This window comes from Pygoscelis adeliae, unplaced genomic scaffold (assembly GCF_000699105.1).
Source record: "Pygoscelis adeliae isolate BGI_AS28 unplaced genomic scaffold, ASM69910v1 Scaffold87, whole genome shotgun sequence".
Taxonomy (NCBI): domain Eukaryota; kingdom Metazoa; phylum Chordata; class Aves; order Sphenisciformes; family Spheniscidae; genus Pygoscelis; species Pygoscelis adeliae.
In genome coordinates, this window is record NW_008825098.1 from 4469219 (window position 1) to 4497109 (window position 27891).

Here is a 27891-nt window from a genome sequence, read left to right on the forward strand (position 1 = left end):
CTGAGGGCTGCTGGGGCTCTGGGGGGACGCGCCCGTTCTGCCGCCTTGGCAGGCTTCTGTGAGTTTCGGTTTTATTGCTGGGGGGAAGTAGAAGCACCGCTGCTGCCCGGTTGCTCAACTTTCAAACTTCTTGTTCTCTTGCTAATCCACGCATCTGCAGGTCAGGCGGGTAGGCAAGAACCACCAAGGTCGATGTTTTAAATTGTTTAAGGTGGTTCTTAAGACAATGTGTGCACTATTTATAAACCAGACAGCGTGTAGTAATATTTGGAAAATGTCGGTCCAAGAAAGAAGCTGCTTCTCGCTTGCCAAGGGAGCAGATCAAGTGACATTTTACAAGTTATTAAAGTAGAATACAGCAGCTAAAATGAACATTTAGCTGTCAATCATCTGCAGAATTATGAAGTGGTTAATATTTAAATAGGACTTATTTTCCCAGTGTTTAATCTCAGGCCTTTGGCTTTCAAGTTCATCTTTAACTTGATAGCTTTGGGACAGAAGACCGGACGGTCCTGTCAGTGATTTAAGATTTAGATATTTACTTAATTCACAGAAAGAGCCTGTTGCCCAAGATACCAGGGTAGTTCACAAACTTCACAAAGAGTAACTGAGTATGCAGGCATCCCCAAGTGGAAACTGACAGTGAGGTTGGAGTTCGTAAATAGCAGTTGTCCATTTTAATGAATTAATGGGTTTCCTTCTCAGAACTGAAGATTTCTCACATTCCTGGCAAACCTCTAGCAGGAGGAACACAAGGGCTATTTTTTTTGCTAAGGAATTTGTTGTTTATTAACTTGTCTGGTAAAAACACTCCTCTGTACCTTGATACTAGAGCTTGAGGTTTCCACTGAAGGAGCCATCAAAGAACAACTCTGAAGAAAGTTGTTCTCATTTTGAGGAAGACGCACACTATGCGAAGGTTATGATTCTGCAGGGAAAGTGAACTGATCTGCATATTCTGTTAGACTGAACGCTTTCGGAGAGCAGCTTGTCAAGAGAAACATGTCTGGTATTTGGCAGTAACAGGGCTTGCAGCCTTCTACCACTGTTAAGGACCAAGGATTGTTTTGCTGACCATCTGCCTCTGATTTATCAATCCAAAATTATCTCAAAGCAGAGATGATTGTAACACTGAGTGGGGTCTCCTCTGCACCCTATTAATAAGTGTTCTAAAAGGGAGAAGCTTTAAGAAATCATCTCTCCTCTTTCCTTGCTTTCTCATACCATCAGGAGAAGCTAACCTCCGCTAAATGTATGGCTGAAAGCCAGGAGTTTATAATTTCTGATTTTGCCACGTGAAAAGCACTGCTGTATGAGAAAAGCATTAATTGACTCCCCAGCACTCTTGTGTTTCTTATTTAGTATTCTTAAGGTCACTGGATAGTAGCGCCTGAGCGAGAGTGTGTTTGAGTCGCAAGGAGGCGGTATGACCTTTTGTCATTTTCCTTCTTTCCTGTCTATGTAAATATGGTAAGAATGAGGTGGCAAAAGGGAGATGTTAATTTTTCTAGGATTTTTTGCCAACTGGTCAGTGATGGTGTAATCATAAATGGATCATCAGTGAAGCATCTCTTATAAATGTGCTTGGTATTGATTTTTCTTCTGAAGAGTGGAGGGTCTTGCTTTGCCATCGCAAACGATCAGCAACAGATGAAGCGTTAGGAGTGCAAGTCCAAGCTTGGTTTAAATGTTTTTTATGATTCAGTTGTTTTTATGAAATGGCCATAGTTTAAAAAAAAAAAAAAAAGATAAAGAAGTGTCCAGCTGCAGACTGACACCTTGTTAAAGCTGTACTGCTGCTGTCCAGAGGCGGTCTGGCATTTCTTTATTTGCTGGATTAGTGAGGCAACTTGGATGAGAATAGCATCATGCTTTTCTTCAGGAGATATCTCTGTATTTTTCATTTCAGCTAGCTTCGTTGGAGTAGGTCTTGTGGGCACAGGAGAATCTTTAGTCTCCAGGTGCAAGGTTACATGTAAAGTAAAAGTTTGCAGAAGGTAAGCTGCTAAGTTGTGTGACTTTAAAAGGAGGCAGTGGAACCATGCTTTAACATTTGTTTTCCACAATTGTTATGTTACAACTCTGTTAGTTCAAGAATTCCAAAAATGAAGATAGGCTGTTGCTAACTAACAAGCAAAACATACATTAATGAATAGTGAAGTAACAGGTAATGAATAGCTGATTTTTAATAGGCTGTTGCAGTGTGAGAAAGTGACATTATATGTTTGAAATTAATTGAATACCAACCAAAAAGACAACCTAGTAGTGCTGTCTGTAGCTGAGCCAGTGTTTGTACCAAGTGCATAATAAGGAGAGTTTGTGGGCCATTCAGGTCTGTGCAGAGTCCTGGAGTGGTGAACATTTCACTGCTACTCCCAGCTCCACTGTCACCTTCCTGTTGTTGCAGGGATGTGCTCATGGCCTAACAGCAGAGCTGTGTTACGCTGCATCCCAGGAACAGAGGGTTAGCCATCCCTTATGCCACCTCTTCACCCTGCCAGCATGCCAGTTTCGGTCTCCACAGCCCTTTCTCCTTACAAGATCTAAGGATCACAGATAAGCCACCTGCTCTTTTCAAGACATTTGTTCTCTAGCCATAGCCGTAGAATTCAGCTGCCTCCAGGCGCAGGTAGCATTCTGCAGACAGCTTGGGGGAAAAACGAATTTCTTTTTCCTTTTCCCTCAAGTTGTTTGAGACCTTTATCCCTTCCCCTCTGCCCCAACTGTGTGCAGGTTTTTGTGATTTTTCTAGTAAAGTGTCTAAGTCTTGATTCGATGTTCTTTAGCTCTCTTTTGCCTAATTCATTGTCTAGTGTATTGTCTGCGCCAACACAAATCAGTATGGTTGGTTGTTTTATGATACTGATGTTCAATCTTTTTTTTTTAACTTTCAGGTTGCAGCAGCCAGTGGTCACACTGTGGTGTTAGTAGACCAGTCAGATGAAATCCTTAAAAAGTCTACAAAAGGAATTGAAGAGAGTTTGAAGAGAGTGACAAAGAAGAAATTTGCGGATAAGCCTGAGGTTGACATCATCTTCTTTATAGCTCTAGGAAAACTTAGGACAATAAAACTACCATACTGAAGTTCTGATACTGTGTACAGTTATGTATTGTAGAGCATGTTAATATACTGGCTTAAGAAGGAAACTTTTTTGAGTGTGCTGAAGAACTTGGATTTTTTTTTTTTTTTTGATTCAAGGAGGTTGAAAGATGTCTCACCTTATTTTCTTTCCTTTGTAGACTTCAGCCTTGAGATAAAGATTTAAAACAACTTGGTGACCTTTTAAAACAGATGCTAAATGTGAAATGGTGCGAAATTATTCATCCTGTCTCAAAGCAAGCTGTCTTTGAGTGCTTACCTGGAAATGCACCAATTTTGTCCAAAAGCCAATAGTAACAAAGTTGTTGTAATACCTTTTTAAGGACTTTTTTTTTTTTTTTTTAATTAAGACTTGGGCACAGGATTACTGCAAAGGAAATGAAAGTGCAAGTTTAACTACCCTGAAGTAACATGAATTAGATGTATAAGATGCTTTGCATTTACACTACTGAGTAATACATACAGCAAATCACTGTGAAGCAGTTGATGCATCTAAATTTATATCCTAAGTATCCTAAGGGTTATTTGTTGCTATGCCTGTTTCTCTAAATTCCACAGCAGATTCAATTCCTCTTTTGATACATATTAACATGTATAATATACACTGGTATTGATGATTACCGGCATGAATGATGCAGCAGACAAAGGAAATGAAAAAGGGCTTCTTTGATAGTAATACCAGGATAACCAGAGCAATATAATTTCCTGTACATAATTATGGGGTCTTTTAATCCAAAAGAAAATTGTCCACATGATGCTTGTACTTTATATATGGAATTATATTCTAGCGTGCAGGTATGTTTTTACTTGTACTCCATCTCCGTTTACCCTTGGTTCAAAGTCTTGCAGTTCTGTTTGATTTCTGTCCTCACAAACTATGTCAGTGATTGGCAGATTTACTGGTCAGAAAACAGAATAATTTTTCCCCACATTTGCACTGAAACTATAGTGAGTGTAGGCCGTTTCATTCCCTGAAGTATTCATGAACAAGCACATATCTGTTCATAGGAGTGAAACCAGATAATCACTGAATGAAAACAATGTAAAGGTTTGAAACTGGAAAAGTTCTTCTTTATGGAGAGCAAGTCCAGGTTGTCTCAGAAACTACTGATTGACCAACCAGTTGTTCACTCAGACTTTTATGCTGAAGGTTGGACTGCAGGAAATAGTCTTCCTAAAAGAATGAATTCAAAGATCTCCTCTTTGCTTCAAAGCAGATTTGATTGGCTAGGAAAATTTTGTCAGCGAAAGCATTGTAACTGTATATACTTGGAACTTGCTCACTGATTTGGAAATGTGGCAGACTGCCTGAATTTCTGAGGGCTCAAAAACACTTCAGAGCATATAAGGGGATTTTTCATGTAAAAATAAATCTTTGTACATAGACATTGCAACTTCTTGGAAATGTTTCAGGCTGGTGCTGAGTTCATTGAGAAGACCTTAAAGAACCTCACAACAAGCACAGATGCAGTAGCAGTGGTCCACAGCACGGATCTGGTGATAGAAGCCATTGTGGAGAACCAGGAAATTAAAAATGAACTCTTCAAGAGGCTGGATAAGTTTGCTCCAGAGTATGTGTATTTTTCCTGTTACATTTTGAAACTTAGACCTTTGTATCTTCTGTTTTTATTCTTACACCGTTAGTTCTGCATTGTCTTAGCTGATTTTTTCAAAAACAGGAGTTTTTCTCCCTTAGACTAACTCCAGACTGTCATGTGGTATGGAATAGTTGTTGTGCCAGGTGCATATGCTACAAACACTTTCGGTTGTACTCAACCAGGTTTATTTACTTGTTGCATTGCTTTATTTGATGTGCTTCCAGGTATGTTTAGTCATAAGGTTTATCCATCTACTCAGCAAGTTCAGATCCAAATGCAAATGCACAACAGTAAAATAAGCTTGTCCTGGTACACATGAGGTATGGTTAACGTACGTGTTCCCATATTTAAACAAGGAATTGGGATGATAAAATACTTGTTTTCAGCGTGCCTAGCATGAAAAAGTTTTAAGAAGTCTCAACCTCTTAGCTGTAAGTCATGATCAGCTCAACAGTGGCTTAAGTGAACTAAGTTTACTTTGTAGTGCAAGAGTTTGGAAATAGCTCATTGCTGATTATTGTGTGTGAGGTAAAAGTGTAAATGATTTCTTAGCATCCACTCACTTGGTTACTTACAGTCCCTGGAACTTTCTTTGAACTATATTTGATAACTGTTGGAAGTTAATGTTGAATAATATCCAAACTCAAAAATGCTGTTAAGCAAGCGCACAGTCTCAGAAGCTTGATCCTTGTAATGGATGACTCAGGATCACAAGACTTTGACTGCTTGCAGGTTGGGGTTTTAACTAGTACAGCTAAATCTGGGAGTATTGGCTAAGAGGTATTCTAGACTGTCTAACTAAAGAACTAGCCAAGCTGCAGCTTGAATATAATGTCAAGGGAGGAAAGGTGTTACGGTTAGTTGACTTCAGCCTGGGGAGATTTTCAGGCTGTCTCATATGGTCAGTAATCAAAATTACCTGGTAAGTCTGAAAACAATAAATGACCACAAACAGCAGTGCACTGAGCACAGGGTAACTTCTTGTTACCTTAGTCTGACAGACAAAAGTAAGTAGGTGCCTTCGGCAATTATCAGGATACCTTGTCATGATTAGATTCTGCTTATTTTGTGAAAATAGACCACTGGTTGCCTGAGTCTTTGTTCATATTCAGCAGAGAAAGCTAATGAGCAAATTAGAGCATACTAAACAGCAAACTGTCTAGAACCAGTCAGCAAGGAAAAGCGGGCACAGGGACTTGGACCCTCGTTTAACAGTATATATATTTGGAACACCTGAGGCTATTTTTCGTAAGGCTGAGCTGTTCATAGGCATAGCTGACTTAAAACATCAAATTTTACGTTAGAGTGTTAAAAGATATTGGGAGTTGTTCAGATACGCTCCTTCTTGTGACAAAAGGCATGATTTTGCAGGGTTGGGAAAAATGACATAAGACAAGAAGCCTTCCTTTTTAAGAGAAATGATGATAAACATACAGATAGCTTACACGTAGGATAAAGAAAAGGGAAGTGAATGGTGAAGCACATGGGTTGCAGTTTAGAAAGTCTAGATGAAAAGAAAGAAAAGCTACTAAAATAGTGAAACTTAGTAGCCAAGTGTTTAAAATATTAGCTATTAGATACAAATGGTAATTTGTAATTATGTGAGGAATATGGAGTTGCAGATTGTGCGAGTAGCATGGGGAAAGGCAGAAATGTCTAGTGAGTGTTTTTCTGTGCGTAGAAGGAAGCAGTAGGCTTTATTCATCCTGCATGGCACTGCGGTGGAACAGAAAGCTCTCCCTGTCAGTGCAGGCATCCTGCAGCCTTTGCTAAGATTCAGTGTTTCAAAATTTCTAAAACTAGTATGTGGACTAATGGTTGTGTCAGCTTAAATGGGGGTGGTGGACTTACGGTTGGTTGGTAATGAAGACAAGATTTGTTTAAAGATAGCTTTCAGTCTTGGGAGAAGCTTTGCTTCTGTGCGGCCCTGGGCGTTAATGGCACTGTGAAGCGTATGTTATAGGCAGAGATCATGAAAGACCAGGCTTCTGAGGAGGGAGGACTTGTCTTAATTCAAATCTCGGGACTTACTGTGGGGGTAGCTGGTCGAAACGTAAGGGGCTGTGTATTACAGTTGCTCAGACCAGATGATGAATTATGCCTTTGGAACATAAGCTGTGTGAAACCTTGCATTTTTCTTCTTCTGTACTGTATCCTATGTCTCATGTGTTTCCTCAGCTGCAACAGCTACATGTTCATCTCCCATTTTTGCACTGTGATGACCTCTCCAATGAAGATAAGTCTGGGGACAGCACAAAACCAAAGCGTTGCATTAAACAAAACAAAACACAATTAACTTGCTTCCTCTTCCTTTTTCTCTATAAAATAACTATAACTTCTCTGAAAGTGGTTCTATAAATGGAGGGGGGTGGGAAAGCTATTCTTTATTGAGAGAAGTTTTATTTGGGGGTGGGGCGTGAATGTCTCTTAAGTTTTCAGAGAAAATGTAATGAGCTGGGAGAGTTTGGCAACCCCAGAGAGCATTGGGAACTCGGGGTATTCCTCATCTGGGTAACTGTCCAGGTGAACTGGTGACTGCTCTTTCTTGGATGCCATCAGTCTGAGCGCATACTGGTGTATGTTCTTAGAGCTTTGCAAAATTGCTTGTGCATGTTATATTCCTCTCAGTGTTACACTCATCCTGCTAATATGGTAATTGTTGCTGTGTTACGTGGTCATCATCTTCAGAGCAGGCGATAAAGCATTGCTACCCGCTCTTCAGTTCTGTTCTCCTTTTCTTGAATTGAGTCAGTCTCATGTTTCCATTTTGAAAAGGTTGGGCTAGGGTTTTTGTAGAATATCCCCACGTTCTTTGTGGCTTTTAGGCCTTTAAACACTGCAGCACTTTTCCAAACAGGATCGTAATGAACATGACAAAAGAATTTTTGGGTATCCACTTTAAGAGCTCTTGCCTGCTTGCTTTTTGTTTATTTCTGGGTGGTGAGAATGCCCGTCAACGTCTCTTGGTCTAGGATTTATCTTTAGGTGTGGAAACGCAGCTAGGAACTGGCCAGTGGTTTTCAACTGTTTGCTGTGTTAGAATCGGTGTGTTAGAAAACGGTTACAAAAGAAGTGCTGTTCAGTGTTCACTGTGTAACGGAGCTGGACTGTAAGTGAGTTTTATTGAAACGGTATGTTTCTCTTTTGTTGGACTCTGTTTTTAATGTGTTCCCAAGACCCACTAGATGGCACCAAGAGAAAGCACACTGGTGCCTGGAAAAGCATCACTAGGGCTTCACTACTACTGTTGCTTTCAAAAGGCTTCCAACGCTGTTGTCACCTGAAGCATGGGTTATGTAATTCTAAGTCACAGGCACGTAAATTCTGTTTTAAACTCAATTTAAATCTATCGGTTGGTCAGAGCAAAAAGTGTAAATAACATGCCCTTGTACACAATACAAATTTAATGCTTTTTTTTCCCCAAGGCTTTATGTTGTGTGAGGCTGCAGTATTCACCTGCAGAAGTGATGCTGAGGTAAAATCTCTTACTTTAAGTGAACCCAGATATAAACCTAGCAATGATTACATCTCACAAATCAATGTGCTTAATTTTTGTATGAATATTTGAATTCTTTGTATACAGTGGCAGATCTTCAGTGATGATAAATGTCTTTCGGATGCATTGACCTTGCAAGGTCAAAACTATGAAACGTAGAATACTCTTTTTAGGACCCCACCTCAGAACAATATAAGGCCCACTTTATGGTGGGGAAATAACAAAAGAATGTTTGTAAGAAGTGTAAACAGGAATTTTCAGCAGGGCTGTTGAGGTTCTGAGATATTTCTGGGGAAAAAAAAACCAACCCAAACCATTTACTAATTGCAATTAGTAAATCTGGTTTATGCCTGGAAAAGGACTTCACGTATGTCTTAAAAGTCTTGTGATTTTGTGTGTCCTTTGCAGTGTCCTATGCATGGCGGTTTTTATCTTTTCTCTGTTTTTTCCCATCAGCTCTTTGCTCTGGTGGTAGGTTTGGTCATCATGTCTACCATTGATCATTATTAAAAAAAAATAGATTCCAAATTTTTCTTAAGTCTCCAAAGTGCATTTTTGACACGGCAAATGATTTGGTGTCCATAGATGTGTAAATGATTAACAGTAAAAAATACCATTAGGTTTCCAGGATTCCTGAAGGAATTACCTGGAATAGATTTGGAGAGTTAACAAAAATTTTCTACTTACAGAGTCTTTTTTGATGGAGTCTTTTTTTTCCATCACCTGATATAAATATTCAACATACTTACTTGGGAGTCAGAAACTCACACATTCTTTCCAGTGGTTATTTCATCATTGCTGTACTTACACCTCAGCAAAAGGACCACGATAACCTGTAGGGATATTTCTGAGAATTCTGTGGACGGTTAGCCAATGGATGTCTATTTATGTTTAGTGCGCCAATCTCCTACTGTCAGGAAAATAGCTGTCATTTATGCAATCCATATGTTTCTTTTTTCCAGGCATACGATATTTGCAAGCAACACTTCATCCTTGCAAATCACGCAGTTGGCTAACTCAACCACCAGGCAGGACCGATTTGGTGGTCTCCATTTCTTCAATCCTGTTCCTATGATGAAGCTTGTGGAGGTAAGTGTTTTATAGCATCATCATAATAACCACTGTAGCACAGCAATGCAGTTGTCATTGCTAAGAATTCAGTTAGATGAAAGAGTAGATCTCAGCTTGCAGCTCTTCTGATATGGAATAAGCTACCTCTAGTGATAAGAGGGTGGTGCAGTCTCTGTTGAGGGGCAGGTTGAACAGACAGAGGTCACTCCTTCAGTCTTGAGGCTCCAAAGTTCTCCACTGAACTGCCGGCAGAGGTGCCGTTTATAGCGATCATTTCAGGCACGCAGGCAAGCTGATTAATAAGAACTACTGACAACTTAAACAGAATCATCTGATGACTGGCAGAGGAATTTGGTTGTTACCAGTGTAGAAATCAATAGAAAATGATGTGCAGATGAAACCTTACTGCCTTGGGACTTTTGAAACAAAGTCAGTCATGCTTGTTTCAATGTTCCAGATGATTTGTCTGGAAGTATTACAATATTTCCCAACCTTTAAGGAAGTGTAAAAAGAAGGTTTTACATAACTCTTTGGATGTCTTTTCTAAACATACTCTTTGGCTACATCATATAATTTCTAATAATACTGCAATGCAGAGCAGAATAAGAAATAATCCCATATTAGAGTTTATCTGAGCCTCCAAAGTAAAGATCACAGTGCAGAAAAAACGACAGGTGTCTCTTCTGCTTTTTCTTACCTTCCCTGTTATGGCTGATCTTGATCAGCTACAACTTATAAACTTGAGTAAGTGAAAATAAACTTTGCATTTTGGCCACTCTACCCCAAAGTTTCATGTACTTCGTGCCCCTAAATGCTGTAAATCTTTTTCCCCTGTCCCATGAGTGATTAGTTCTAGTACTGCTTTGGTGACAAGCACTTGAAATATGTTCTGCCTGCCTTTCGAACTCCTGAGACTCACTTTATTGTATTTTTTTGCTTGTTTCCAATTAAAATACATATTATGCAGTTGCTTGCTCTGTATCTTTGAATGTATCATTCTCTTCCTTCCCCTTTTGAAATGTTTGAACCTTTTGGCTGAAATGAAGAACAAATTTGATTCAGAGTTTGATTGTCTGACGAGGGCTCAGACACTTGCAGATTTTCTCTCACTAACTTCTGCACCCATGTGGATTTTTTTTTTTTTTTAAGTTTAATATTACATTCTCTTTATTGTGGCTAAATGCTCTGGGGAAACGTTGTAAGAAGGAAAGGAAGAAATTTTGTAGGTGTTGTGAGAGATAACAGAAATCTTTAGCATAATTCCTTAGGCTAACATAGGCTTTATTGATTTCTGTGCTAAGAACTACTTGTTGCAGTAATTTATTTCTATGGATGAAATGTTCTATGCCTTGTCTCAAGCCTAAAACAAATTATAGTCTTTAGAAATCTAAACTAAGCCACTGTGAAGTTTGAAAAATACAGAAGATATCTATCATCGTTTGTAAAAATCAAAACAGAGCAATCTCTGTATGACTGCTGTGGTCAATCTTTATAATTTGTGGTTTTTTTCACCTGACTTATGAATGTCCTAGCCCAGAGTCACTCCAGCTGATTAGTATTTGGAGAACTTTAAAACACAGAACTGTACTTCTAATGACTCGATCTTGAAAGGCACCAATGTTAGTAAATAAATGCACTTTTTAAGGCTTTGCTTTTGTTTCAGATCTACTGCTGTAAATCAGGATTGGCATTGACAAACCCTGTAAAACAATATTTTCTATGTAAAACAGATGTTTCCGTTTGAAATAGTTTGGGGAAAATGAAGAGAATTGCCCAAACCATAAAAGATATTACTGAAATAGCCAGTCATCTGTCACGGAAGCTGTCCTTCATGGGTCATAAGTCTGCAGTGCCTTTGAGTCTTATCTGCTGTTTTCATAGATTGTTGATCTCATGCTCAGAAGCGCATAGCTTTGAGGGCATTTCTTTCTCTAATAATCCAAAAGACTGGTGCTAATGTTTCGAAATCTGAAGTGTATATTAAAAATTAATTCTTGAAACTGTTGCAGTCTTATGTAAGTATCTCAGATATTTTTATCTAATGTCAAAGTAAAAGAACACTATTTTTCTGCTGAGAAACAAGCCTTTTCCTCAGTCCTAACAGTGGTTTTTTTGTGTTGGCCTTACGTCAGTCATTAGGATGGGGGGGAAATCTCTGTGTGACTTAATTGTAAGAACAGGGAGGTCAGCCTTAACTGCTTATATATAGCATTTTTCAGTTACTGCACATGGAGGTCAGTTTCAACACAAAAGTCACCATCAGTTCAGCTTCTGCAAGTCTTTTTTCGTTTTCCTCCCCGTTTTCCTCCCCGTTTTCCTCCCCGTTTTCCTCCCCGTTTTCCTCCCCGTTTTCCTCCCCGTTTTCCTCCCCGTTTTCCTCCCCGTTTTCCTCCCCGTTTTCCTCCCCTTTTTCCTCCCCTTTTTCCTCCCCTTTTTCCTCCCCTTTTTCCTCCCCTTTTTCCCCTCCGGGGTGGATAGGTCTCTAATAAATGACTTACTTCACTGGAGTTTGGATGCATTATAGAAAGTACTACATGTGATAAAAGACTCATTTGTGAAGAAAATCAATATGGAAACATGCTACTCAAAAGCTAAGAGGCTGTCACATATTCGAAAGATAGATTTTAAATTTTCTTTAGAATTAAGTGTCTGTGTCATGTTTACATTGGGCACAGGGTAGATGTTACAACCCTTTATATCAGGAAATATGTCTGTTAATATGGTTCCCTAGATTGATGCCATTGTGCTTCCTAAGGCAACAGAGGCTATGTACCTTTTAAAGTTGTCCTATTATACTATAATCTCTAAGTGGGATTCCAAAGGATGGTCCCTTTTACTATCCATACTGGCTGAGTAGGTAAGTATCTTAAAGAAACACATAATTTCAAAGTGTGCAAAATGCTGTATCTATCTTTAAAATAGATTTCTGTGTCTGTTACATATCCACTGAAACAGGTTTTTGAAAAAAAATTGTTTTGTGAATGTTTGGAATAGTGTTCTGGATTACAGTTTAATCATTGCTGTATTGGGAAATGAGAAAGATTCTGCTCATAAATGTTCTTACGCTCTCCCCACCTTCCCTCTGCCCAGGTCATCAAGACTCCAATGACCAGCCAAAAGACTTTTGAATCACTTGTGGATTTCAGTAAAGCAGTAGGAAAGAGTCCCGTCAGTTGTAAGGTGAGTACATTTTGGTTGTACAGGGTTCAGAAGGTCTATTCTTGAAAACTGTTAATTTTAAGGTGGTAGGTTTTAGTAGATGTAAGAGCACTTCAAGAATCTCCAGGCTGCTTTTTGTCCAGTTTCTCTTCCCTATTAAAAGCATTTTGACAAAGAAAATGCCCACATTTACCACAAATTCCTCAAAGCAGAGTGACTCTAGACATCTTGTGAGAAGCAGCAAAACTCACAAGTATCAGGGTTTACAGTTTCTGGTTTTTCTTTTTCAGTCCTGCCGAAGCCTGGACTGGAGAGCTTAAGCAGGAGCTCATCTTAAGCCATGCTAGAGACAAGTCTGCTACCTCTTGTACTGCGAGGCAGTTAGATGGATCCTCCATGGTGTGCGCTCATTGCAAGTTTTTCTTAAGACTGTAGTAACTAGATCCATATTAATCTTCATTGCTTTGCAGCTTTGGTTTTTTTCTCTAGAGGAACACCCTACTTCCTAAGCACATTTCTTCTGAGTCCATTAAGTTGTGGTCTGGGTAGCTTTATACAAGCTATTGCCTTGAGTTTCACAGCCCCCAGGAGACATTTGGTCATAAAAAGAAGGGCCTGCAATTCGGTAGTTACCAGTAATTCAGTGTCTGGATGCTGGACTCTAATTATGGCTGTACTGCTAAATTGCTCTGTGTCCTTAGTTGACTTTTTTCCTGTTTCTGTCACAGTTTTGTAGTATGTAATGTGCAGAATATATGATGAATTATTGTTTATAAATTAGCTTGGGTAGAGGGTAATGCAGTCTCCATATCTGAACCTTTTTTTTTCTTTTTTTTTTTTTTTAATTCCTGTTTGTAGAAGGAAAGTTGTTCGGAATTCTCTGGATTAAATATTGAGATAAAATGGAATGAACAATAAACATCCGAAACAGCAGTAGTAGACGAAATAACACTATATTTGCAAAGCTCTTTCTCTTTTCTTTGTATTTTTTATTTTGATTAAGGCTTGTGTAAAAGCAGTTTTGTATCAGTTTGTTATCATCTTCTGACAGCATGTATCTTATCTTTTCATTGGTAGCATTGGTGTTTGCTATTGAAGTGATCCTAACTTTCAAAAGCATGGTTTACCAGTGAGCAATGGAGGACAAGTACGCTATTTATCCAGGAGTGTTTCTAGTAGTGAACACACAAAAAAAACTGTTAGGGAAGATGTGCTCTTCTCATATCCTTCAGGAAATTGTATCAGCAGAATTTTGCTAAAGAAAAGACGTTTGCCAACTGACCACATTAAATTGTTTTAAGAGTAATTGAGTTGGGCTTGTAGTAGTCTTATTGTTCTCAGTCAATGATGAATGTTTATGTGCCATTCCTTGTTTGTGAAATTCATCTTTTGTGTTTTAATACTGAGCCGATAAATCTGATGAAAAATACAGTTTAGAAAGTACCAGCAGTTGATGATTCAATCAGTGTCTTCATCCACTTGTTTAATTTGTCATGTAGCATTTGAGAGTAGTACTGGTAAAGAATGTTTATTTAGAATCCCTTTTTTTGTTTTCATAGGATACTCCAGGGTTTATTGTAAACCGTCTCTTGGTGCCATATATGATGGAAGCTGTTCGGCTTTTTGAGAGAGGTACTTGTTGGGATATTGACTTCAGGGAATGTTGACATAACACTGCTAAACGTTATATAGCTTCAGAAAAGCCTTGGGATTCCCTCAAAACTTTCAGACCTTAAAGGCTGGAAGTGAATAATGAACATCAAATATGAGCCCCAATATGTGTAGTTGGAAAGACCTTGTCTTCACTTTGAAATGTCAGTGTATGCAGAGTCAGAAAGTACTTGTTACTTGTGTGGGAAATTTCTGGTGATGGAAAATGTTTCTGGTTTGGAGATGACAAAGTGAGTGTAGTGCCACTGTAAAAATATCCTCTGCCAACTGATCAGGAACTTCCTTCTCTCCATCCCAAGAGACATTAATGAAAGTGGTTGAAAATCACATAGTGGGACCATTAGCAAAGTTCTCGTGAGTTCGCTTGTTGGGCTTGTGAAATAAAACACCAATTTTCAGGTGAGGTAAGTAGTGTAATACTCAGTGTCACACTATGGTACTGGCATACAAGTGATTTGGGCTCAACTATTGCCCCACAAAACTTCCTGTTCCCCTTCTATGTCCTTTTTTAGACATAGGTTCTTTAGGAACTGGTCTCTTTTACGTTAATACTGAGGGTAGGTAGAAATAATCACGCATCTGCAAAGAACGACTAATTTTTTCAAAGCATTGATAATTGTTTTGAAAAGGAAGCAAGCCAATAATCTAGTGGATAAAGAGGAAATTATGGAGTATAATTGCTTTTATTTCAAGTGCTCTGCTTGTAGCTGCGTGCTACTAAGAAAGTAATTTGAAACATTTTGGTTTTGAAATCAATGCTTTTTTACAGATGAAAGCACTCCATTATCAGGATTCCACCAAATATGCTTTAAATATTAAAAATCTCTTTTACAGCACATGGAAGGGATGGTTTGATCTCCAGAAAAAAATATAAGCCAACGTTACTTGTTTATCCATCAACAGATGTACCTAATTACATCTCAAAGGGAGAAAAGAGCAAATTTAGTGACTTGAAAGGCAAAGGCATGGATGCAAGGAGGCGTTATTCTCTTAGCAAAAGTCACAATTTTAAATAAAGTGTATGGGTGTTCAGTGTGTGTAAAAAGAGGTGCCTCTAAGTGGCATGTATCATTATGCATATTTCAGGAGACAATAGAACTTTTAATTAAATGTAGAAGAAAACAGTCACTGAGATTGTATGTTAAAATTGACTGTTTTCTGCCTAAGCAAAACAATATTTTGATTTAATCTTTATTCTGTTTGTATTTTGTTCAACAGTATGATATTTCCAAACTTGTTAAAGTTCGCTTATGAATTTTTAACTCTAACGAAATCTATTTGAAAAGCTGGTTAATGTTTTGAAAAGCCTGATGGCTGTCTTCTAATTCATAATTTCCACTGAATCAGGTAAAATTTTTATCATATCCTTTGCGTTAATTCTTGGAGTAGACACTTGAGCCAGATTGTCATCCACATTAGTATGAAATTTGGATCTCTTTCCTGGCAACCCCAAGTACTGAAATACCGTTTTATTGGGTCAGTCCTTGAGTCTTTATTTATACAAAATCTCCTTGGGTTAAACGTGCGCTTTTGCATAGGCAAAATACATTTAGTGTATTAACAGTGATTTAAACAGCGGGCATATTATAAATATTAATGTGTGGTGGGCTGTACTGCCCTATGCTTAATGGAAAACTAAAAAAGCAGTCAGTCAAGTTTCTGTGGAAGTCTGCTTTATAGGAGGAGACTAACATGAACTAGGGGTACAACCCCTGTTTGCCTTTTTACTATTTTTAGTTGTATTGTAACGCAACTGTATACTGTCGGGTGGCCAAGTCCCAAGTTTGACAAAAAAGTGGGACAAATCTGTTGATAGAAGTAGTATGTATGTCTGCATCAACTTCAAATGGGTTGAGGATTTACATATGTTCAAATTTGGGGAACTGAAATTATGTTAGAACTAAGTAAGGCTAATTTTCTCAGTTTCTCAGAAATAAAACGTGGTTTAAAAAAAAATAGATTGTCAGCTTTAAAGGGTAAAAGGAGATATATAAAAATTATTACTTCATACAGAACTTTCACTGAAGTTGTTGCCTTTGCAAGAGACTTTGAAAATTTATTTGTAAGATTCTCTGATCTTAGGTGTATAAATTGCATAGGCTATGTCTGTCAAGCTTTTGGACACCCTGAAAGCCTGTACGCATCGAGCATGGAGGTTATTTAACAGGTACCTCTGGGGTTTGTTAAACTTTGTCCTTTTTATAGGATCTGCAAAGAAGTGCACTGCCTTTATCAAAATATGTATTAGTAGCATTAAGCAGTAGAGGTGCATCTGCTTTCATGACAGTATAAAATATGCATTCCCAGCAAAAGAATGAGGTGAATATTAACTGTGACAATGTGGCAGTGCAGGATTTGTATTTTTATAGGCACAGACTGAAGTAGAAGTAACAGATTTCTGATAATTTTGATTATTTTTTAAATAATTTTGGAATTCACAAATTTAACTGCAGATACATCGTCTCTTCAGGTCACTCCTATCATCTCGGGTGCTGATGGATATCCTCCGGTGAAAGTTGCTGTCACTAAGCATGTTACTCAGCTGCTACTGCTTCCCCCCTGCCATGCCTGCCTTGTCCATCAGCTGAATATCACTTGTCTTCTGGCTGTTGTAGAGTAAGGGTAGCTCTGTCCTGTGCATCATTCAAAAGTTGTTGCTGATCTCATGAAGCTGAAACTGAGGTCTTTCCTTACCTACGCTATTCAGCTGCCTCTAAAAGTTCTTGATTCTTCACAGCGACCAGTTCTTCCTCTAGTCTAGTCTTTCTGATAGGTTGAGCACAGTAGCTGTGGCTCCATCAATAGCACAGTGATCTATACTGAAATACAAGAGGAAGCTAGACAAATGGAAAGCAGGCCTGCAGGGCTTTCTTTTTTTTCTTTTTCTTTTTTTTTTTTTTGTGAGGGATTCTGCATTATACTCCAGCATGTGTATGTCGACTCCAGTTTTTGTGGTTCTGAAACGTGCAGCGATTTCTGTGAAGAGCTGCACAAGGGTGAAATAACACCCTGTTAATTATTTATAAGTGGTGCCAAGTAGATGCAGAATCTTCTCTGTTCATCAAACTGTCAATCTTTTCTCTAGGAGATGCATCAAAGGAAGATATTGATGTTGCTATGAAGCTTGGGGCTGGTTATCCCATGGGTCCATTTGAACTGCTGGACTATGTTGGGTTGGATACCAGTAAATACATTATAGATGGTACTGCATGCTTATTTTCTTCTATTTTTCCCCTTTTTAGCTAAATTGTAGATGAATGTTCTAATGAAAATCTGACTCTTAATTAGTTTAAACTGAATGTTTATGGCATAGCCTTTTAACTGTTGAGGAGAAAGGAATGAGAATTCAGCTCAGAATGCTGTATGAGTACCCTATGAACAGTGGTGGTTTTGCTGACTTCATCAAGTTCCAGTGGAAAATAATAATATTAGTGGAATTTTATACAACTAAAAAGAGCCAGTGGGAAGAGACACATGTACTGAAGGTAAGAAACTCTGATGAAAAGCAACAAATGTTGAGACTCCCTATCCTATTTCTGCCAGCCATGTTTTCAGTCTCAATTAATAGGAAACCCAGTAAATACCTTAAAAGATGCAAGTATACCATCTCCCTTTCACTTCAGTTGACAAGTGGATGAATGTCAGTACCATAACAAAGAAAGGCATAACTGGTGATGGCCTGTTGATGGCTGTTGTATTATTTTGAATGAGCAGCTTAAATACTCTCAAAGGCACTTTCAAAACGGCATCTTCAGTGAAACCATTTTTGCTTTTAGCCAGTACTGTGGAGTAGGGTTATATTGTTCTAACTGACCATGTCTTTCGCAGGTGTAAGTTCAACTTGGAATTTCTTTCCACTTGAATTTCTTTTCAGCGTAGCCTTTGTTTTATTTCCTTGTACTTAACTATATTTTAAAAGTTCTCCTTAATTTTTTTTAAAGTATTAAAAATCCTCAGTCATGGAGATTATAAGGTGTTCAGAGTAGACTACGCCTAAAGACTAGTTGCTAGATTTGCTCATAATCATCAATACTGATCTGTGCTTTATGAAGCTGTGTATTGAAGGGTTTCAGAGAGTCTAGAATAAGTTCCAAACCTCTTCCAGTTTTCTGACCTCTTAATATTTTTCTAAGGAGATGCAGATCTCTATTATCTTTGCATATAAACAGAACTGTTACTCATTCATCTGCTTCTTTTCCTCCACCAGGATGGCATTCATTAGAGCCCAACAATCCTCTTTTTGCACCCAGCCCACTCCTGGATAAACTGGTAGAAGAGAAGAAGCTGGGTAAGAAGACTGGAGAAGGATTTTACAAATACAAATGAACTCCAGACCTCAAGAGGTGTTACACTATCTGTGTATGCTATTCAGCATTGCCATATTACAGGTGAATCCTTCCCAAGGATGGCACAAGCTGCATTTAGAACATAACCCACCTCTGAACTGAGTGATTGCACTAGTTAACTATTTCTCTGCTGAAAGCTTGATTTGGTAGATTATTTTTTTCTTGTAATTCTGAAAAGCTTTGTAAGTACAGTGCCTTCATGCAGGTGTTGATTTTTCAGGTGCAGGACAGAATGACAAGTGAATTTATGTATTTGAAACATTATTATATTAATGGGAAAAATCCTAAAAATAACTGCAGTTTCTTAAAAATAAAATTTTCAACAATTCTGTATTGAATGTCATGGCTTGCAGTTGATGTACTTGGTTGTAGTCCACTGGGTGGCAGTCTCTTTTCACTCTGGCAAATGTAGCGATGGAAAGGCAGTAAGTTGTTTTGTTAGGATTTTTCTTGAATGCAGTGCTAATCTGTAGGTGTAAATTACAGTGCCTTGAACAATAATTTTTATAATGTCATACTGTTTAAAAATAAAAATCCTGCAGTGGCACGCTGTCACCTGGACAGAAGGTTCCCAATACATCATTTAAAAGCAGAACTCATGACTTGTGTTGGGCTTTCCTGGCATTTTCAATTACCGGTTGAGGGCCGCCTTTTGCGAGGTGCTGTGGAAACATAATGAAGAGGTGATATTCTGAAGGGCCTAATACATAGATTTGTTTTTTAGTAACTAAGCTAGGAAGCTGCCGAAAGCTTCCTATGCTTTCTGGAGTCCTGTAAATTGGCTTTATTTACTGACTATTCATTTTAAGTGTCATTTTTACACACTACACTACTACTGTAGTTGAGTACTTTGGGGGATTGAAATTGGAGTCTGTGCTATGTAAACAAATAGGTGTGTCTGGCTGTGTGAGGCACCTTCTGTTTTGCAACTTTATTTCCTTGGAGCTTAGCAGAGCCTGGATTTGTTCATGGCAGGAGTGCTGCAAATCCTGCCTTTTCTCCAAATACTGCAGAGCAAGTGGGCACGAGGGTTGGAGTTCCAGTTCAGCTGAGTAGTAGCCTTCTTTTACTTTGTGTATTTTGGATCTGAAAACTGAGTGCTTATATATATTTTTTAATTAAAGAAATGATGAATAATTATTTAACTCTAAGTTGCCTCTTCCTCCCTCCCCCAACATCTAATTCAGATTGCATATAAAGAAACTGAGGCTGACATGTTAATTTCCTTGCACACAACCACACAAGAAATCTCTGAGTAGAGAATAAAAATTGGTGGTTTATTGGATCCTGGTTCCTCATTACAGATATTCTGATTTTGAGATGCTTGTCTAGAAAGAAGAGGGTTAAAGGAAAGAAAAGGTACTGTAGACAGTCTCTTTCCTTTGCTACTATATTGTTAAATTGAATTGGTTTTCCTAAAATACAGTCCACTTGTTGCACCTGAAGTCTGTTTCACTTGAAGGTTCTTAGAGCCTGTAATTCAGTTTAGTGACTTCCAAGTGCTGCAGGGTGAAGTTAGCTTCAGAACTACTGTTTTCAGTAGTAATTAAAAATGGAAACATGTATTACTCTTGTGTCTTAAACAATGCTATTTGTTTTTACAAAAGCATTTGGGTAGAATTAACTTGACGCTGCTCCCTTTACTCGGAAGATCATCTTTATTTTTAATTTGGAAATGCTTAGGTTTATAGCAAGGCATAGGCTATTTAATAATAAATGTGCAAAATATGTTTCACTGTCAAATATGGTATTTTAGAAAAACAAACTTTCTCTAAAACAGTGTTTTCCTTTCAGGAGCTCTAACAGGTACAGTACGTAAATATGCAATATATACAAGAAACCTGAAAGAGGCATTTGTAAGTTTGGCTTGCTATTTCAGAAGAGACTTCTTTTTTTCTGTAGCAAATAGACCATGTGGAGGTACTTTACTGGTGGGTGGGGATGGTTTATTTTATCAGCACATGGAGTACTGTGCCAGGACGAGTAGAGATGAGGTAAAGGGCCAAAACTTCAAATACTGTCCCTTAAATCTAGATCAGAATGCATAGTGGTAATTGAATGACTGAGGCCACTGAATCAAGGAGAGCCTTTTCTTTTGCTCCTCGGTGAGGAGGTGTCGAGGACGTAGAAGTCCCTTCCTGGGTTCAAGCTCATGATGAAATTGGTCAGAAGTAGGATATTAAATAGTCGCTCCTGATTTGTACAAGAATTTCTGCAGCTTTGACAGTTTAAAGATGTCTAGGAGGCTCAAAGAATGAGTAATGGAATTGTCTGTCCACCTTTCCCTCAATAAGATTATTTCCCAGCCCTTGCTATGCCTGGACTTGATGCGGAGGTACATGAACCACCTTCCACTGCATGTAGTGTTGACGAGTGAAGGGGAATCTCCTGCTAGTCAGTACCTCAGACTAGGACATGGTACATTAGACCTGCTCTCACCAGTCAGCTCTTCCTGAATTTTTATTAATAGGGGAAAAGAGATTGTGGAAAAAATAGAGGGATAGAAGAGAAAGGAGGAAGGGTGTTTGGTCTCCCTCACTGCCTACTTTTAAAACCTTTAGTCTTCGTTACCCTTTTCGTCAGCAGGCTTCACAGATTTAGAGCATTTGCCCCTCTTCGGTCAAAGCTTTGAGATGTACGCTTGGCACAGCTTGGGGGCAGCTTGACAGCCAACAGCTGAGGAGTCGGACGTGAGCCCAGCTACTGCAGCTGGGAAGATGGCTCCAGATTCAGCATCTGGGTCATTTCAGCTGCCAAACGTGCTCCATCTGTGGTCATCCTAGCTGCTGACGCGGCTGGGGAGAAGACGGGAGCACAGCAAACTTTACAGAGGGAGTTGAAAGCAGAATCTTAATTGGACTGGAGAGGAGGATGCTCTGCGTGAGTGGCTTATGGAGTATAAAGTGCAAGAGGCAGGAATAAAGTTTGATCTGAAGAGGAATTAAGCATGCAGAAGTTAAAATTTGGCTTTGCCCTAACAAATGAGATATTCTCCATTAATGGCACTGAGCACAATAATACTTGTATGTAGGTCAATAGTAACAGCTGCCTGTTGAGTGTAGATGTCCTGAAGTTCTAAATTTGCATCTGTGTCTGCAAAAGTTATTGAGCTTTTCCAGTATATTACTGTAGGAGATTCATTTTCTTAGAAGATACAGATACCAACTTGCAGTATGGATTTGAATCTGGAATGGTAAGTGGAGTTTGTTGCTTCCTCCTTCCTTCATTGTGGGGACTTGCACAACATCACCTTGGTAGGAGTTTAGTTGGGAAAACAGCATTGCCAAAGAATTTAATGTATGTTAATTGTTTGTTGATGAAGTTTAGCCCCTGGAAATGAGTAGCTGCCTTGAAGTGAATAGCCCAGCAGTGTCCAGATGGGAGTTTTGTGAACCTATGCCTTATTTTACACAGTAGGAAAAAGGGTTGACTGAGCAACTGCATAAAACAACTTGAAAAAGTATCTTTTTTCTTTCTTGTCCAAGTTATACTTTTCCCCCAAACCATCTGACCCAAGGGTTTTGAAGTGACAATGCAAATGTCCTTCAAAAACCAGTTGTTACAAACGGCAGGCTATTGACAAGACCGAAGTTAACTCCAGCATCTAGCATAGGCTCTTCAGAGCCATGAGATCCAGTACTACCAGCCCAGTGCTCCAACAGTGAATCAGGCCTCTGAAAAGCTTGGTAGTGGCTTCAAAATGAGATTGAGTTTTGTTTTGCTTTTGCCATATTTGGTTGTTCTTCTCCCGATGTTTGTTCTGTGGATAAGGCTCTTGCCACACTTTCAGATAGCTGTTGAACTTTTGTTGACGTTTGTCAGTCAATCTCTTCTGTAGATCCACTTACTAGAAATTAGTGAATGTTTATCAGGCTGGAGAAGAAGAAAAACAAGAAACTTGCTGTAAGTGTAGTGAGATGCAATTGTCTGGTTAAATCTGTACTTGTTATTAGAAAGAGAAGGGCATCTGAAAAAGAGGTATTTCCAGTTTGCCTGCCCAAACAGTTGTCTTGGTGTGAAAAGGTCTTGTGTGTTCCTGACTTTGTGCCAGGCTTTGGTCAGTAAAGTCTGCAAATTAGGTAGGTGTAAGCTAGCTCAGTGTAACATATTCCTGTGGTCAGAAAGGTAGGTGCTAGAGGATGCAGGTACTAGCAAACGATCTCTGTTGTGTTACTTTGTACTTTAATTGCAGTGTGGTATTGAGGTCTGAGATCCCTGAGGACAGTGTCGTTTGGGTGTGTGCAGTGTAGTAGCATAAAGGTGATGGGATTGCATTGTTCCTTAGGAGAAAGAAAAAAAAAAAAAAAAAAGAGTATGATCAGCCATGAGAAAGTACGTGCTGTTTTTGCTGCTGCTTTGGGAAAGCACTTCTGACTTTTTTTTATTTCATGAAAAATTCTTCTCCTTGCAGAGAGACTGGAGAACTTGTGTGAAACTACAGATGCTTGCTGTTCTCTAGTGAATTCTTTGTGTAAGCATCCACTGTGTAGCATCATAAGATACGAAACGTTTTCCATGTCTCAGAGTATTGTTCTTCAAGCCTGTGTCCATTTTGATAGATATATAGCTGATGGTTATTGCAAATGTTCATACTAATAATTTTTCTTAAGCTATCAACACATAATTGCCAAAGTTTAATGCATGCTTGTTGTTCTTACATCTAGAGAAAGCCACTTTAAAGTACCAAGTGGCTTTAAAGATGTGGGCAAACCAGAAGCAGTTTTTGTCGTTTGTAGTGACCAACTTTCCCTAAAAATTTACTGCTGACAGTTCTGGAGTTAATTTTTTCAAGAGAGGCAGTAGTCGTCTTGCACCTGTAGCTATGGTGCTACGTTCTTACTTTTCTAACTAGTACCACAGCAGTGACCCACATCTCAATGTCTTTATTCACTACAGTTTGCAACCACGTGAGCAATTATAAAACTGACCTGAATGATGCCTATTTCCCTGTGCTTCTTGGAAGAGCTGAGACCAGGAGCAAAAGCAGATGCTATGATTCTTTTGAGAGCTAGATCTTTTCATGTTATATGCTCTTTCAGTAGCTTTTCCTGTTGTTCAGAGCCAGAGGGGAGTGCTTCTGCTGAATTCTGTTAGAGAAGGGTTAAGTAGAGCCACAATCTGGTAACTGTAAAGATGATTTGTAGAATGATCTGTCTTGAATTTTATGATCTTCTCAAAAGTTCACGTTAAAGCTGAAATCCCTTTTTATGTACCATTTGCTATGCAGTATACTTTTCCATTTATAAATGCAGCGCTATGCAGAGTCTTAAATTAAATGTATATGATCACAGAACAGTATGTAATGAGGTCTGGGGTTGTTACTGATAATATATTATTCAGATTTAGGTTTCTATGCCCGTGGAGCAGCTTTGCACTTGTTCAATTCACTCTTTTATTCCTGTAGAGGTTTTCTGTTTGCTTTTCTTAAAATTGCAAATAACTGGCAGCAATGCATTCTTTGCAGAGAAACTAGGACCATAAAGCTCTAATGCTGGCTGGATGTTTTGGTTGCTTCTGGGGTAGGAATAATACAAAACACCCAGCCTAGTTATTAAAGGAGCTGTTTCTTTTGTCATGTGGTGGCATGAGACATCACAGTGAGGCATAAGGCCAAGTTTTGTTTCCAGCCTTGGGTCAGATGCTCTAAGTTGGCCAGGGCACAGGAGAATATTTTAGCACAAGGCTTTTGCTTGGCGGGCACTGAGGAACTTGTCGCTTACTTTGGCTGTTTCGTGCTGCCAGATAACAGCATTTTTTCCTAGCCTGTTGTTCACTGCTGCTTTTTTTGGTGCATCTTTGTCCTGCCTGGTAACAGCTTCTTCTATTCTGGTCCCGTTTTTCTGCCAGCAGCCACTTCTAGGGTGGTTTTCTGTAAATGGACAAACCCTTACCGTATTCACTAGTTAAAGAATGCAAAATTTTTGTCATTAGTAACCTAAACCACCCATTTGGAGCCTTGGCTTCAGCAACAAAAATCTTGTGGATTAACCACTTTCACCAGTGAGAGGCTTTCTGATGAGCTGTGGGAAGAAGTGTATGCTTGGTGGTAAGTCTACAGTGAACAGCTGGAATTTGCATGTGGTGAATTAGCACCAAATAAAATCACCCTTTTTTTTGCTTAATTATCCTTGCGTACTTAAATGGATCTATTATATGTTTGTGCAACAGAAATTGGTAAAACCACACATTTACAATAAGTGGGTTTTGATTGTGCACAGACTGAGATTTGTCTGCTCTGCTGGTGGCAGGGCCTGTGTAGGTAACATAATGGTCTATGATCTGATGAAGGGACCGCTCTGTTCCCTGACTCCTCCTCGGCATGCAGTGATGCTCTGAGCCGGACTGAAGTGCTCTAGCCATTGGAAGCCCTTGCTTCAACTCTGAATCTTCAACTACTTTACATTATCTTTGTTTGAGGCCTGCTGTTTTGAATCCTACGAAGCTGCAAGCATAAGCAGGTGTAAGATATACTGCATTTATATTTCACAGGCTTTTTAGTTGTTGGTTTTCTCTAAAGAGGTTGTAAAAGGTAAAATGTTTCTGACACCTATTTGAAGTCCTTATTTCTCTGAAGATGGCAAGAGGGCTAATGGGTTCCTTACAGCTGATGTTGCAATTCTTTCCTCTTTGCAATTTAGGGTGAGATTTCTAAAAGCCTTTTGTTTCAGCTGGAACCTAGTGATGTTTTCCAGAATGTCCAAGCAGGTGACGCATCGAACTTCCAATGATTTCTTTTCAGCACTGAAATGCCTCTCAGGACTTAAAGAAGTATTTATGGAAGAGCCTGGTTTTGGGGGTCCTAGTTTTATTTAAATCCTGAATTTCATTTTCAAAAGAATGGGGACTATTAGAAGAGAACTGGCATGGATTTTAATGACAAGTTCCCCCACCCCGCTCCAGTTCTTGAGAAAACGTGAAAGAAAACAGCAATTTTCAGCCTTTTCCTTCTCTGTTTGCTGTTTATCTGCATTCTTGAACACAGAATCAGTTGCAGGAACAAAACTCTGCTCATGCTGCTAATTATTAATTTCACGCAGTAGCAATCAGACTATACTTCTAACAGTCAGAAAAAATACTGCCTTCCGATTTCTTCACCCTCCCACTTCACTTTCTTTTGAGCCCAAGGGTTATCACAACTGCTTATGGATGGATTTCTGCATGCTATCATGACATTAGTGTCAGAGAACGAGCAGCAAAAGTTAAGCACCCAAATAATGTTTTAAGTGCCTAAAAAAACTTGTGTGAGTCCTTTGAGGAAGGAGCATGGGTGAAATAGGCTACAGGGAAATACTTCATTGAGAGAGGGCTGATTTGAATGAGGCTGTGGATTCTAAAACCCAGTCAGAGTGCTTTTAGGAAAATGGCAGTGTCTGTGAAGAGTGAGATCTACGATAAGCATTTAAGTAGTTTACTTTAGGAGACAGAAGATACTTAGTGAAGGTAATTTATTCAGTACTAGAGAGATGAGGTTTTTAAAGTGGTAAACTTTTCTTTTAAAAGGAGGGGGGGGGAGATGCTGTTAATTTCACATAAGTGGTTTTCCTAATACCATCTTTTTTATTTCTTTAAACAAAAGCATTAATTGGAACTGAGGAAGAAGTCTTTCTCATTCTTAGAGACTTGGCATTTTATTTTTGGCTAAGACTGAAAGCTATTGTTGCCTAAGTTGACACTAAACTGGCAAATCTATGAACTGAAGCCAGTATTGTTACTTGGATCTAAATTTGTGAGGACATTTGGTTGTCTTAGAATAAAAATTGAGCATATAGTTTACCTCAAGGGCAGAGTTATACTCTAAAGATTATTTGCACAGGTTTACAGCTGAAAATGTTGCTTAGCTTATTGACACGTGACATTTAAAGTAGCATGTTGGTGGAAGGGAAGAATATTGGCAAAGGATGATGAATGTGTCAAATGGTCATACAATAGTCATGATCTTCACCCGCAGGCTCACTGCTTTTTGGCAAAGGGCAGAGCTTTTCTACAGTGGCAGCTAACATTACAAGGAGGAAGGTTTCCAGTGAAGACTATGATTTTGAAAAATTGCTTTTATTGTGTTTTTAGGGAATGAACTGTTTCAGTGACAGATAAGACTGGGCTTAGCTATGGCTGGTATCAGTTTGACTTAGAATATCATTTTAAGTCACGTTATGAGAGTAGTGCAAACCGGCAAGCACCCAGCTCAACTTACAACTGATTTATATTGAAATTGGGAATTAAAATCTAAAAATCAATCTAAAAAATTAAATCAGTCTAAACAAAGGCAGTGCCCATACAGCAGGCTATCATGATTTAAGTATAGCAGTTTGCTAAGGCTTGCTTGCCCACAAAGCTTGCTTTCTTTTAACTAATATTCCGTGTAAGTTTTTGGCTACTGGCAGGGAAGGAGAGCCACTTTCTCTGCCTTCTGCGTGGAAGGAAGTTCTTTTGGAGAACTTGCTGGATCTGCTGAGGAAGAGAGAGAGAAGTATCAAAATTCGATATTTGATATGGCAGCTGGAAATCCAGCATGTGTTAAAGGATTTTAGATACCTTTAAACAGAACTGATTTCAAGATGTGAATTAGCAAGGACATTCTTCAACCCCAACTGGTGTATGCTCCAAAGAACTTGGCAGGCTTTCCTGTCCTGTTTAGGAGTTGTCATGTCTATAAATTACCCAATTTAACTGAGTATTGGCCATAATGTCTGAAAAAAAAAGGATGAAATTTGGTGAAGGGACAGGTGAGAAAGTGCTGCCTAGTCTTCAGTGTTCAGCAGTCATAGTAGTGGTGGGTAGTTGGGACTGGTGTTATACTTTCCATTTCGTCTTTTCCATGAGCTGCTAATTCTGCTTCCCTGGGATCATGGAAGGGTAATACTACAGTAGTGCACAATAGAAAATAGTTTAGGTGAAATACTTAAATCCATGCCCATCAACTTACTCTGTTCTCTTACTATTCTCTGAGTTGTTACCATTGCCTCTGGAAGTGAGGTAACTCCCAAACAAAAATGACAAGGGGTTAAGCTAGTGAGACAGCTGTTGGAGTAAGATGATCTGAAGAATTCTTCAAATGTTGGTTGATAAATACAATATATTCCATGTTTATGTAATTGTGTGGTAGCAGTTATAATAACTATACCTGTAGTGTAGTTGTATGCATCTCATTTAAGATATCCCGTAATTCTTCTGTCTGTGATTTACGCTAGTTATATATAATAGTATCTGATCCTCACAACGTATCTGTGAGCTAAGGAAGTACCATCCTTGGAATGCATTTGGGGAACAGATACAGGAAAATTCTTCCTTAAATTGACTTGAAAATAGTCTTTTCACCCATTCTTTCTTCAAGTGGTATTTATTTCCAAACTGGATTGAATGAAGATACAGTATAGGTGGTAGACCTGTGCTAGATCTAAGCCCATCTTTTTATGTTCATAGGAAATCCAGCATCAGGTGGATGGATCAGCA

General features: G+C 38.8%; 1 protein-coding gene across 1 annotated transcript in view; it reads left to right on the top strand.

Moving 5' to 3' along the window:
- HADH (hydroxyacyl-CoA dehydrogenase) overlaps positions 1-19000 on the top strand; it is a 41784-nt gene extending 22784 nt beyond the window's left edge. Inside the window, exons 3-9 of the mRNA XM_009327088.1 lie at positions 2895-3023; positions 4514-4671; positions 9157-9283; positions 12356-12445; positions 13984-14056; positions 17181-17297; positions 18303-19000. Coding sequence (XP_009325363.1) covers positions 2895-3023; positions 4514-4671; positions 9157-9283; positions 12356-12445; positions 13984-14056; positions 17181-17297; positions 18303-18421 — 813 coding nt within the window. The 3' untranslated portion in view covers positions 18422-19000. The remainder of the gene's footprint in view (positions 1-2894; positions 3024-4513; positions 4672-9156; positions 9284-12355; positions 12446-13983; positions 14057-17180; positions 17298-18302) is intronic.
- The last annotated feature ends 8891 nt before the right edge of the window (positions 19001-27891 follow it).